This window comes from Podarcis vaucheri, assembly GCF_965113315.1.
Source record: "Podarcis vaucheri genome assembly, chromosome: 2".
NCBI classification, from domain to species: domain Eukaryota; kingdom Metazoa; phylum Chordata; class Lepidosauria; order Squamata; family Lacertidae; genus Podarcis; species Podarcis vaucheri.
Window position 1 is genome coordinate 2,951,587 of NC_138760.1, and position 14,020 is coordinate 2,965,606.

Sequence of the window (14,020 nt, forward strand, 5' to 3'; positions counted from 1 at the left end):
AACCTTATTGATGGGCAAGTAGTTTTGCCCCTGGGGAACTACCCTCTTTTTAAAGAGATTGCGGTACAATCCTGTATCTGCCTGCTCAAAGTGGAAGGTCTGGCCAAAGGGGCTTTCTCCTAGAAAAGAGCGCAAAGGATTGCAGCCTTAAGCCCTTAGTTCTATGTAGTATGCATAGAGGAGCAGTCACCAGGCTGGACATGGATCCTGAGGCTGGTGCACTCCTGTGGACACACACCTCTACATCTGGTGATTCCTGATGATCCTCTCCCCCCGACTCCAGTCAACTCTACACGAAGAAGGATCTTGCTGACACTTTTGCGTGTGCCAGGTCCGTCTCTGCTTGGCTGCCTGCAGTTTCTCAGGAATGAGTCAGCTCTGGAATAGGCAGGTTTACAACTCACGTTTTACAGCTTGTCTGGTCCCTCTGGAGCACAACAATATGGTTGCTATGCCTGTGGAAGGAACTAATCTCCTCCTCAGCTACTTGGCATGAGGAGGAAGAGAAGCCACCCAGGGCAGATCTGGACTCCTTAAGATGGACCAAAAGAACTGAGAAATATCCTCTTTGCTTCTTCAGTCAAGGGCTCCTGCTCTAGTTCATACTTGTAGTGATATCATGCTCCAACTGCTCTTCTGGGGATTCAGGATTCAGAGGAAGCAGTCTGAACATAAGCACATCTGGAGTTGGACCAACAGTCTGTTTAGGCCTCCTCTTCCCCCAAAGGCCAGGCAGATGCTGGAGGAGGCAGGTTCACAAGAAAGACACAATGGTGATGTTCACACCTAACTCAGCATCTGGTCGTCAGACACATGTGACATTCGAACACTGAGGATGTAGAATCATAGAACTGTAGAGTTGGAAGGGACCACGAGGGTCATCTAGTCCAACCCCCTGCAATGCAGGAATCCTTTGCCAAACGTGGGGTTCAAACCCACAAATCTGAGAATAAGAGTCTCATTCTCTACCAACTGAGCTAACCCAGCCCTTGTGTTCAGCTGCCAGTAAGTCATACATACTAAGTTTTAAAAATTATATGCTAGTAGTTGTTACAAATAGTTAGCAAAATGAGTTGCATAGTTCATCATGCATTCTGTAAAAAAGTACTTGTTTCTTTGTCTTAAAAAAGCTGTTAACAATATCAGCACCTGTGTGTTCTCAAGGTGAGAGTGAGCCCCATTGCACAAGTAAACCTCATTCTGTGCACAGAAGCTCAGTCGAATCCCACCCTTCACTTCCCCCCTTTGTTAGCTTCCCCCTTTTTATTGTTAAATGTGCAAATAAAACATTAAAAAGGGATTTGTCATAAACTGTTTACATGTAAAGCACAATGAAGCACTGAGAAAACAGAGCAAGTGAGATAAATTGGTTCCATTCAAAGTATTTATTATTTCTTAAAACCAGGTGACTTTAAATGCATTTTCATATCTGAAAATGTCCAAAAAAAATAATGTCATATATGATAAAGGTATTTCAGAAAAAAAGATACAAAAGGACCATTAGTTTATTTTTGCCCAAAAGAATCAGGCTGGACTTGAGGAGCAATGGCCCTTCCAACTCAAAGGCTCAACGATTCTAAGTTATACAACTCTCACACCGCTGCCACCTGGTCTGGCGATAAGGAGAGTGCAGCCACTTTTTGCCTCACTCTGCAGGGCTCAGCAGGGCACCTGAGGAAGCTCTGCTACTCACAAAAACGCAGGCCTTACTATCAGCCATACTTCCCCTGGTGGGGTTGCTTATTTGGCTCCATCTCCCCTCATTGCCACTGAATGGTCCCCATGAAAAGCAAGTGCGCAGCAGAAGAAGAGTATTTTCCAGATTTCACAAAGTTGCAATTCCCAGGATTTTTCATAAGGAAGGCATGACCGGAAAGCCAGCTTAAATTTCTGGCATGTGTATGTCTCAAGACATTTTTGAGGAATCATAGAATCATAGAGTTGGAAGAGACCACAAGGGCCATCGAGTCCAACCCCCTGCCAAGCAGGAAACACCATCAGAGCACTCCTGACATATGGTTGTCAAGCCTCTGCTTAAAGACCTCCAAAGAAGGAGACTCCACCACACTCCTTGGAGTTGTTGTTATTGTTTATTGACATGGAGCTACTGAAGTTTGTGACACTTTGCAGAATGTAAGCTTTCATTTATGTTTTAAAGTTGCTTTTCTGCTGCTAAGGAGCTTACAATCTAAATTTTGACAGGAGGAAGACAGAAGCAAGAGGAAGATAGGAAGAATGTGAGCAGATATCTTTACTTAGGCTTCGTTGCAGGGGCAACTACTAAGCCAAAAGTGATGGCATGGGCAGTCCTGGGTTAAATGGGATCTCAACACTGGCAAATGAAATGTGGCGTATTTTTAATAAAACCATGAAAGCCGCAAATGGCAGAGCCTGTGGCATCTCTGGCGCTAATAAGCAGCCTGACAGGGGCTGGCAACTGTCATGGAAGTGGCATACAAAATTAGCATGTTGCTGCCCACTGCTCAGCTTTGTGAACAAGCAATTATCTAAGCCAAAGCAAGCTCACCAGCAGCTCTTTTGCAGAAACATCTAGAAGTTCGACACTACTGCCATTAGACTGTAACTTAAGGCACGTAAGAGAAGCACCAATTCTAACTATCCTCTGCTACCCTGCTTATCTTTTCTAAGGTAGTTCTGCATTTATGTGGTGGTGGGTAGCTGCAGCTTGTGACCTTCTGAGTTATCAGTGAAGGGAAAAGGTTGTCAATGTGTAGGAAGCCGGCTCAAGGCTGAGCTCCTGGAGATCTCTCGGTACGCATTGCGCAGCAGCACGTAAGGGAAGCAGGTCTCCAGCATATCAGTGGTCAAGAAGGACGACTCCTCTACAAGCTGAAAAAGAGGCAGGGAAAATGTGTACGTGGTTACCTCGTCCTGCCAGCTCGCTTAAGGGCCACGGCATGATGCATACTGGGTGCAGAAAATATCCAGATTATGTATCCCCAAATATATTTTGGATGTTGCCTAATGACACCAATGATACCACCCCACCCCACCCCAGAGAGCAGAAGGCAGTTTAAAGGAGGGCTTGTGATATGCACACTCTTCCTGCTTTCATGTCTGCTGAACAGGTTTTGGCAGTTTTTAAAAACATGGTATCAAAACCTGTTTCACCTCAGAGTTGACACAGCAGGGCAAAAAAAGGTAGCAAAAGGGAAATGAAACCTGTGTCAAACCACTTTCAACAGTCCTAAAAACTATGGTAAACTCTGCAGTCTTGATGTGTTATGATATCTGTTTCTATGACAATTCCACAGGTCCAATGGGGCTGGCCAGCTGACATACTGCAGCTTCACACCAAGGAGACAGGTTTCTGAGAGAGGCAAAGTGGGCGGGGAGAGACATCACGTCCCATGATGTGCCACACGTTACTTCTGACCCACTTTCTTCTCTCCTTGTACAGGTTACAATACTGGTTTATCAGAGGGAAAAGTGGTAAGAGTGTATATACACCACAAGCAGAAAGTCCTCTTTCAAACCTGCCTTCAACTCTGGAGAGAGGGGAAACCACCATAATATGATCTGCCTTTAGCCCAGGATGTTCAGGTTCTGAATTCCAAATAAATAGCACAATGCTTACATTCCTACCTCTCACTGATATTACAAAAAAAGGTGCTCTTAGTTTGGACAGAATGTCAAACCTCAGGTCTGGCTGCTTTGATAATCTGGAGTGGTACGTTGCAACCTCTCAACTCCTTGTGATAGGTAGAAAACAGAAAATCAGGGCACGTAGAGAGCCCTTTGCATGTGGGAATAAAGCAATGAAGGTATCAGATAACTAGAAGTGCTCATACAGGTCAGATCATCTAACTCCACACCTCAAGGCATCCTGATCGAGGCCTGTCTGGCCTTTTTGTGAAAAGCTCCAGGGAAAACAGATGCCAAAACCTTCCATGGCAGGCAGACACGTATTGCAATAGCTCTCCGTCTGCCATGGGAGGTTGGGGGATCTGTTTTCCCTGGAGCTTTTCACAAAAAGGCCAAGCAGGTCTGTGCTCTGTGGAATCACTGCCCCCACTTTGAACAGGTCAGAAGCTGGGACACCACTGACCTGCATTTCCAACACATCCCAGCTGTCAGCCAAGAGCCACATTCCCCCCCCCCCGCCACCCATCCTGCTAGCAAGCCAAAAGGCAACAAGGTTCTGCCTAAGCCAGTGTCAGAGGAGCAGCCATCCCAGCCCTCCAATTGGGACAGAGAGTGAACGCCATGCTGGCCAGCTCGTTCGCAAGCTCCAGATTGAAACATTTGCATTTAAATTGCTTTGCCGCAAAAGCAGTTCGCCTGGCGAATATCAATCCCTCCGGGGAATCCAGGCACTCCCTAGCTGAGACGTCTCCTACCATCAGTAGAAGAATCAATAACCATCTCCTGCTGCCACGGGAGCTCCTAATGGAGATGCATCACCTGCGCTGCTTCAGGTACCAGAGTGTGGCCTCTTGCTTCTACAGATTGGATCTCTTCACCTGGCCTGAAACCACTAGGCTCTCTCCTCCCTGGAGGCTCCCCTTCAAAGGACTACATCTGTGCTGCCAGTTTGCAACAAAAAGCCAACACCACTGGCCTTCGCAAAATGAACGTGCCCACCTGTTCTCCGCAAAATCTTGAGGGTCCTACATCTATCAGCCACTTTCAAAACTGCACCCCACCCATGCCACATGGCTTGGCTCCCTTGTTTGAGCCATGGCAGTTGGCAAATTAGCAAGGCATATATTGGATCTGCTCCTTCACCTCCACCATGGTCCTCATCCAGCTGTAGCCTCAGCTTGCCCCCTCCGCTTGGAGGAGTCTGGCTTCCAGTGTCCAAGAGAGTATTACCAGGCATACATTGCCTCACCTACACCTGAGCACGCCAGATAGGTTACCTACAGCATAGTCCTTCTCTGCAGTCTCCGCTATATAACCAGAGCGTTCACCTTTCCATTGCCCCTCCTGAGCAGCAGACTTGCTTATCTATTTCTTAAAAATGTCGTTTGGAGCGTTGTGCAAAAGAGAAGGAAATATAGAAGAAAAAGGAACAGAAAGTTTGCACCAAGGAGGCTATAATGTTCCAACTAGATGGTTATAACAGGATGTGTTGTGAGCATTATGGAGGAAAGGCTGGCTCAGAAGACACTTTGCACATGCACATAAGCAAGAGAGGTGGAAATCATAATGAAATCATCATAATGAAAGAAGAATATTTCAAAGACTGAGGCTAAATCCAGAGCAGGTATCATGATTTCTGCTTGTGCGTGTTAAAATCTTGGGTGTGTGTCCTCCTCCTCATTTATGTGTCATTTAAGACGTTTTAAAACCCTACTTATAACACAGTTTAATTTTGTCCTTTTATCAAAACAGCTCTGTTCCTAGCCAGCCTTGGAAGCATGGCAAGCCCTGATCTGCTGCCTCTTTGCAAAGCAGCTGCTCCTCACAGGCTGTAGAAGGCAGCCTAGAGGACAGTCTGACTTTTCTGCTTCTGGGGTCCCATTTATGCATCCGGACGACTTCCTGCAGACTGATAAAATAAGCTTCAATCAAGAAAATACTTATCTTCCACCCCTCAAAGCAGCAAAGCACGGTGATGACAGAGATGCAAGGTAAAAAGAGAGCTCAGCCTAGGCACTTTGCTACTGAAGAGCCAGCCAGCCTGAGGAGGGTAGAAAAAGCAGGGGAGCCAGGAGCAAGGGTGAGATGGAGAAGCCGCTGTTTCTGCCAGGACATTATTATTTTCTTTTTAAAGCAGGGTGGCAGTTGTTTTTTAAGGCGAAGGGTGTGAGGGGTAAGGGGACACACAGACACACACCTCAGGGGAAAGCAGGAAAATAAAGGGCATGGAAGGAGAGGGCAAGTGGGGGACGAGGGTGGGGGGTATGGACAGGAAACCCACCCAGAAGCAGATCCTGGAGCCTGAGCTGCAGCTACTGTAAATCAAAGCCCTTCCAATATTGAAACATCAGTCCCACATTGGCCAACATCTTAAGACACAAGTGAGCAGCAGATCGGGGGGGGGGGGGGGAGGGAGGGAGGGAGGTGAGCAGCAAGATGGAAGGCATGCGAGGGCAGGCAGCAAACCTGGACAGGAGAGGCGGTGGCAGCTGAAGGCTCAATAGCCAACCTGACAGCTGGCAAAGAGACAAACACACACACACACAAATATATATATATATATATATATAGAGAGAGAGAGAGAGAAAGCGAGAGAGAGAGAGTTTCTTCCTAGAAAAAGGTGCTGTACTGTGTACTGTTGTATACCACCAGAAAAAAAGCACAGGCACCAATGTCTATAAAGCATTTTATAGCAGCCCTGTTTAGGGAAGCTTTTAATGTTTGATGTATTACAGTATTTTAATATTTTTTTGGAAGCCGCCCAGCCAGATGGGCAGGGTATAAATAATAATAAATAATTAATAATAATAATAATAATAATTACATGAAGCATTTAAAAATAAAGCTATTATTCTTTTTTGCAACATTCAGTGATAATTAATCCCATTTTAAAGGTAGAGAAGGAGAGGACTGAGGTGTTGTCAGGGCAGGACTATGAAGCAGAATGAGCAAGAACACACGCACACCAAAAAAGATTTGCATGTTGATTCCTATATGGAAAGATGCAAGGATTGAAGCTGCTGCAGGTCCTTCAATCCAGGACCCAAGGATTGCCAGGTGGGCATTCAGGTGGTTTGCTCCTACCCACCTCCAGCCAAAGGAGGGAACTCTGGGGCCATTTCTAAAGAGCTTTAAGTGTTGTGCAGAAATTAAAAACCAAGGCTGTTAGTACCCATTGGCTCACAATGTAAGGGACACAATTTAGAAGGGAAAAGGAAGGAGGGAGAGGGAAAATAGGACAGAGTGGGCTAGCTGATGCTCCCTGATCCTTATAATAGTTTCTAGATCATCATCAGGCTTTGCTTGCTTGTCCAACAAGTCTGTGCTCTTTGAAGCTTCTGCTGCTGGACACACACCTGCCTTACTTTGAACTCTAAAGGAGCTGGAACTGAAAAATTATATATGAGTATTCTCATAGGAGGCCCTCTTTTTTCTCATATGAGTGCAATTCAGAGGCAGGGGCGGAGCTAGTCGTCCGTGCGGTGAGCTTCCCTAGCAGCCTGCTGCATGCACGGGGAGGGGCGCCGCTAGCCACCCGCGGCAGCATCGTCCCTAGAGGCTCGCCCCCTGCACAGCAAGTGGGGGGGGGTAGTGTGGCGATGTCTCCCGCCCTCATGGCTGACACCCAGTGCGCCCCCCGCACCTGCCTTCCTCCGCCAGTGTCCAGAGGAAGCCCCCTCCTGTTCAAACTCCTTCCCCTATAGGATACTGACCAAGTGCATGAGGAGTGAGATGGATTCCCTGTTCTTGGTTTTCAGCCGGTCAGCTTCTTGTCCCAGCTGTAAGAGGCTAACAGAGGCCAGCTAGGAAGACAGGAAAAAGACAATAAAAGCCAAGTCAAACTGCCTGTGGTCAACAGCAGCTAGAGGTGGAAAATCTTTCCAGTTTTCATCTGCACTGGAATTTTTTTTTACTGTTTTATCACTGATGTTTGCTGCCCTGGGCTCCTTTGGGAGGAAGAGTGGGATATAATACATATAATAAACAAATAATACATAATAAATTTAACGGGTACAATTAATCAGAGTTTTACTTGTAGGTTGAAGAAGCATACTGGTTAAATTGGAGAAGTCTCCAGGCTTTGTGTCCTTCTAACAACCCTTTCTTACACAAAGGAATACAGGGTCCAAAGGAAGAAATGTTTGTGTTCTCTAACACAAGCTAGCACAGTTGCAGGCAACCACTTTAAAAAAAAAAATCTTTTAATGAAAAGCAGTGGGGGAGGCTGCATTCAAAAAAGAGGAAGACCAAAAGTATTGAGATTAGATGCTTAACCCCTAGAGGCATTTTTTTCTGCTCAAAATTGCCTTCCTCAATCTGTTTTTCTCCCCACTAGGAAAGAATTAATTCCACGTGTGGTAAAGCAACTTGAGAAACAGCATGGGCACAGCCAGGATTTTTGTTAGGGAGCAGGACTTTGGGGGGGGGGGAGCAGAACTCACGTAACTGGTCAATTAGTTAAGTATTTCTATTGTTTTACTTGATGGGGGGCAGCTGCTAGTAGCATGCTTGGCTTTGCAAAGGCCCCTCCTCTACGGCCAGCATGAAAACACAGGCTGCTAGCCTTCTAGGCAAGTAAAAAAAGTGGGTGCTTGCTCCTAGGCCAAGGGGGTTGGTGGGTGAGGAATGGATCACTCCGTTCTGCCTCTGATAGCACATTGTGCTTTCCCTGCTTGTGGTGGTGGAAGAGACTTTTCTTCCTCCACAGCTAAGATGGAAACCAAACAGTCTGGCAGAGCTGAAATGGAGTGGACCTGTCTTCTGCCAGCCCTCTCTTGCCTGCATGCAGTTCTGGGTCACCTATGACTACCAGATGAGTTGTTAAATACAGGGCTGATTTAAAAAACAGATTTAAAACAAACAGCAGTCAAATGAAGCAACCAAAGAGGGTCAAGATGCATATGCCTCACCATCCCACCAGATGTGATTAAAATAATGAAAATGGCTTTTCTTTCTTTAAAACAAAGAACCCTTTAAAAAAAAAACCCAGTGTATTACATGCCAAACAGAAAATGTCGTTTTTCGTCAGAATCTTCATAAAAGCACCTTTCTTTTGTGCAATATGTAAATTTAATCAGCTCAAGTTAAAAGCTAGGGTATCTTTAATTGGTTCACAGTCTCAGCAGGAGCACATCTAATTCTATATGCCAGAGCTGGTTGCAAAAAGAACATCTCTTCCAAGTATTTTTTGCCATTCCTGTTCTGATAGATCTCCTACACAACAGGCAGAAATTCAAACAGCGAAATGCTTCTCCATCCTTTCACCTCCAGGTCATGGGAAAAGCTATCCTTGTTGAATTTCTGCTTGCTGGGGGAGAGGGGTGGTGACATTATCCAGGTGCCAGTCCACTAACTTCCAATGCACCTGACTGCCCACTATGGGATCTCTGCTGAAATGAGCTGAAAGGAAACGTTTCACCTGGTGAGATGGTGCCGGAAACATGAACTGCCATTGCAGCTAATCAACAGATAAATCATACCAACTCCTACAGGCCAGAAATAAGAAAGTGATCATGCTTAGCGGTCCCTCTATCCATCACCCACAGCCAGCGGGATTGACTCTTCTCACACTGCCAGCCATGGGATAATACAGTTGTGTGATACACGAGCAGCCTTAAATGTTAGCAGGAAGAAAGCTGTCTGTTGGCATCTGCAAGGCCTTGGGATCCATCCCCAATTGAGCACACAGGCAGTTAAAGTCCATGGAGGAGCCAGCAGTAAATTGCAATCATATTCAATCTGGCGTCTCAGTGCTCCTGGGAGCAACGTATGAGTTGTCTGCCAACTCTGGAAAAATCCTAAGTAGATAATTTGGTCACACCTGTGAATTCGCAGACTGCTTTTTCCCTTTTTCCTTTTGCACCAAGTGGCAGCCCAGATTATGGGCATTCTCTGTTTCTGGCCAATAGGAGGCAAGAGGCTTGAGACTCTCCTTGCAAGGATAAGAAGGCAACAAGCTTTGTGTCTGGCTGTGGCAATGCCCACGTGGGGTTTCCAGCAGGCCAAAGGGGAAGCGAAGAATGGTCTGTCAAGACCCCAGCAGATGGGACAGGTGAGTGGCAAGGGATTTTCAGACACACACACCACAATCAGACCCACATGTAACATTTCCATGGTGACCACACTGGAAGAATACTGTATAATTAAAATCAACCAGGAGACTTCAGATCTGCCCACCATGTATAAGTCCACATAGTCTCAGCGTTTCTTCAGCAAACGAAATTAAAAAGAAACTGCTTCTCAGTAATCAACAACTCACTAGCAAGCAAAATTTCAATTTTCAGTAAGCTGAACAGCAAAAGCAAGGAAATATCTTTGTCTTATTATTAGGGCATTGAAAAAGACAGGTGGGGGGATCATCTAGTATACCACCTGTACCACAAATGCAGCCTATTTAGCTGAATGGCACATTCCTGAGCATTTGTTCAGAACAGCAGAAGGCATCTGTTGTAAATGCTCCCCTTATCAGGACTCTCAAAAACCAGGCAAGCAACATTTTTATCATGCAGTCCCAGGGTGAGTGCTTTTCAAAGCCCGATAAAAAAGAGACAGATCTTACGGTATGAAAGAAATCCTTGCATCTGATTTTTAAGTTTAGTTCACATGACACAGAGTTCCAGCCTGCACAGGAGCATGTGCTGGAGATGAAGGCGGCAGCTTTTGTTAATAACAACAAACAGGCAATTATATAACACATTCAGATGTTCAGTGTTCAAAGCATTTCACCTGTATTACCATATTAATCCTTACAACAGCACTGTGAGGTAGTCCAGTATGAATAAAGGTAAAAGTAAAGAGACCCCTGACCATTAGGTCCAGTCGTGACTGACTCTGGGGTTGCGGCACTCATCTCGCTTTATTGGCCGAGGCAGCCGGCGTACAGCTTCCGGGTCATGGGGCCAGCAGGACTAAGCCGCTTCTGGCGAACCAGAGCAGCGCAAAGAAACGCCGTTTACCTTCCCGCCGGAGCGGTACCTATTTATCTACTTGCACTTTGATGTGCTTTCGAACTGCTAAGTTGGCAGGAGCTGGGACCGAACAACGGGAGCTCACCCCGTCACAGGGATTCGAACTGCCAACCTTCTGATCGGCAAGCCCTAGGCTCAGTGGTTTAACCCACAGCGCCACCCGCGTGCCAGTATTGCCCCCTTAATACTGCAGATGAGAATGCAGAGGCTTGTTTAAGACTGCAATCTCATATCCACTTCCCTGGGAGTGTGTGCCATTGAGCACAATGGGCCTTACTTCTGTGTAGACATGTTATAGGATGGTACTGCAAAGGAGTCTGCAATTAAGCTGAGACTCGAATCAGCAGTTTCTAACATAGTCCATTCTTTTAACTGTTATGCTACACAAGCTTCTCTCCTTGCTTACTACTTTTGTCTTTGTTTATACAGCACGTCTCATATTTACAAGCAGTATTATCCTGATCAAGGTTGAAGGGTTTGTCTGTGGATAGATAACCCCAGCTAGGCAGGGCCCCTCAAGCTCTACATGGTGGTGTTCAATGCACATTATCGCCCAGAGAAAATCAAGAGCTTCACTTACCATCAGGAATTCCTTGAGATGAGTCTCAATGTTCTTGTTGTAGATTGTAAAGAGGGCAGCCGATACTTGGATGATGGCTTTGGCTAGGCAGTGGATGTTGTTGATGAAGCCTATGTGCACACACGGGGGACGAAAGAAACTTACACCAATTCCAAACTTTTTGAGCAGCTAAATGGACCTGGAGACTGGCACTTGTCTATGGAGGTAAGTGCGAGCCTTGACCCCTCTCAGTTAAGCACTGCCTTGAAGGTAGTATTATATACACAACAGAATGGACTGATGCAAACCAGATCCCTTTTCTCCCTGTTACATTCAGGTTTCCACCTCTCCCACTTCCCTGTGTGGCTCCTATTAAATGTTCCTGGTACCTATGCTTTTGAAACATCAGTCTGGGCTGCTATAAACTGTAGTGTGTGGAGCTATCTTTAAAGATGGTCCAGAAACTTAAAAGTGGTGCAAAATGCAGCCATGCTGGCTGATTGGAGCTGTGGCCCAAAGATGTCTGAAGTTCACTCGTGGGCTACCCCTGAATTAGGATGAGGGACACACCTACTTCCTGCCCTGCCCTTTTATCTTGCATAGCCTTACCCTGAGTTGTTCTTTGTGATGAAATGCTGGCCTCCATAGAGATACAGACAATGATAGCATTATATTGCAAATCACTAAGCAAAAGGAGGTGCTGAGCAGGAAGCTATCACCGCCTGCAGTCACTGTGACTAATACTTGGCAGGCATCTCTGCCTTGGAAGATTTTCCATGAGTGAGTGGATCAATACAGGAGGTTTGGGGAGGGAGCTGTAAGCCTGCACCTTGCTTCTTACCGTCTATCTCGGTGGTGTAGACTGAGGAAGGGTCCGTGGCCAGCAGCGGCAGAGACACAGCTACAAAGACCAGCAGCAAGCAGGCAGCCTTGTAGTCCTCCTCTGTGGAAGAGCTGTCTATCAGGGAGGCAAAAGGAATGATGTATAGGAAGAGATTTCAGTAATAAGCCTGATTTACACTGCTGGTTCCTGTCTCCCCCCAGCTCGGCTGCTCAACAGACTTGACAAAAAAAAAAAAAAAACCCTAGCAGAAAAAAGGGTGGTGGTTTTTTAGAATTATAGCAGCTGTGACAGGCCAATAAATTATCTGATGGATGAAGCTGGTGAGCTGAACAGAACTGACACGGCTTGGCTCCGCTTGAATCGACACGTGTGTGTCGGTGAGACATGGAAGAAGAAACTAAGAGAAAAAGTTCAGCCCTGGCAGTGGTGTGTGGGTGTGGGTGTGTGCAGGGACTGGACTACTGCACCTTAGACAGGCAGGCGCTCCCAGCAGCATGGACCATTGAGCATCTGCGTCTGACTTGCTTGGATTCAGAGCCTAAGAAACGCCAGCCCACTCCTCTTCCAGCAGGGAGGATCAGGACAGCACTCCTCTTGGACAGCAGCCCTCTGGCATGGAGAGAAGCCTGGGGCTGGTGGGGCAGGAGGGGCGGGGGCAGATATTGTACAACAATTGCCCTGGAAATGTAGCCAGTGACTAAGAGGTAGACTAGCTGCACCCACAGAACTATGGCCTCCCAAGGCAGCAAGAAAAATAGTAAGCAAGATTTTTGAGAGGCTGGCCAGCCTTGTGGAAAACCTCTTTTACCAAGACAGGTTCTACAGAAGGGAGACTCAAGCCAAGGTTAGAAATGTGCCCCCTCCTGGCATCTCTTTTCAGCCCTCCAGACTCTCCCCCAGCCCCGCCCCTCCCACCAGTCCTCCTTGAGTATTTTGCCTTCTTGGAATGGCTCCTTGAGCTGTGAAAATGCTTCTCACTTGCCTGGATGGAGAGATGTTCCTATTTGTGGACTCTGCCTTTTCCCTGGCTGCAAAAAGGTACAGGTCATATCCATTACTAATCCCACTTTTGATTGTAGCCCCACTCATAGCATGCCTGCAGCTCTCAAAAGGATTTGGACGTGGAGATGTGCCCCCCCCCAAGCTGGTCCTAGAGCATGTTAGGGAATGGCACAGGCTCAGTTTGAGGCCAGCACTGCAGGGAGGCAATTGCTTGGCTGGTTTTGCCCCGGCTAAAAACAAAACTCTGGAACCGACTCCCATGAGAGGTGGGGACTCTCTTTCCTTGAAGGTTTTGAAGCAGGGGTTGGATGGGCATCTGTCAGGGATGATCTAGTTGAGACTCCTGCATCGCAGGGGGTTGAACTAGATGATCTCAGGGTCCCTTCCAACTCTACAATTCTATGATCCTTAGTGACTGTAGATGCAAAGCTGGGAAGAGAAGAGGAGTGAAAGCAGAAACTACAAGCAACCAAAGACTGGAGTTGAGAGTGAACTAAAGAATGGAAGCCTCAAACCCCCATGATCTCAAGTCCCAGTGTCAGTTGAAACAGGGAGATTAAGCTACTGCTGTTCTTTGCTTTGCCACCATGCTGGGAAGAAACACAGCTGCATTCTGATGCATGAAAAATGGCACTGATTTAGACAAGAAAGTTATGGGGCAGGGGCTGGAGAATTTTTTTAAGAGGCTCAGGTACCAACAAGAGTCTCCAAAGGGTAGAGAGGGGAGGGCTAGACTGGGGCACATGGGCCACTATTACTGCTGCTGCCAATATAACCCCAGCAAAGCTATGGCTGGCTGGCTGTGCTCTAGGGCTCCTGGGGCTCTTGCAATCTGCACCGGTGAAGGTGGCGAGGTGGCAAGCTTGTTTGTTTATTCCTGCATTCATATTCTCCCCTTTTCTCCAAGGAGCTCAAGGTGTCTTAGATGGCTCTTTCCCTCTCCATTCTATCCTCACAACAACCCGCTTACAAGCTGGGAACAGGTCCAAGGTTACCCAATGAGCTTCATGGCCAAGTGGGTATTTGAACACTGGTCTCCCA

The 14,020-nt window shown here is 46.7% G+C and overlaps 1 protein-coding gene across 5 annotated transcripts in view; it reads right to left on the reverse strand.

Moving 5' to 3' along the window:
• Positions 1–2,073: 2,073 nt before the first annotated feature.
• Positions 2,074–14,020, reverse strand: part of NCKAP1L (NCK associated protein 1 like) — a 67,902-nt gene continuing 55,955 nt past the window's right edge. For all 5 annotated transcript variants that reach the window (XM_082207842.1, XM_082207843.1, XM_082207844.1 and 2 more), the window contains 4 exons: positions 11,975–12,091; positions 11,155–11,264; positions 7,320–7,409; positions 2,074–2,850 (listed from right to left, as the gene is read on the reverse strand). In XM_082207842.1, the coding sequence (XP_082063968.1) occupies positions 2,725–2,850; positions 7,320–7,409; positions 11,155–11,264; positions 11,975–12,091 (443 nt within the window). In that variant the 3' untranslated portion in view covers positions 2,074–2,724. The remainder of the gene's footprint in view (positions 2,851–7,319; positions 7,410–11,154; positions 11,265–11,974; positions 12,092–14,020) is intronic.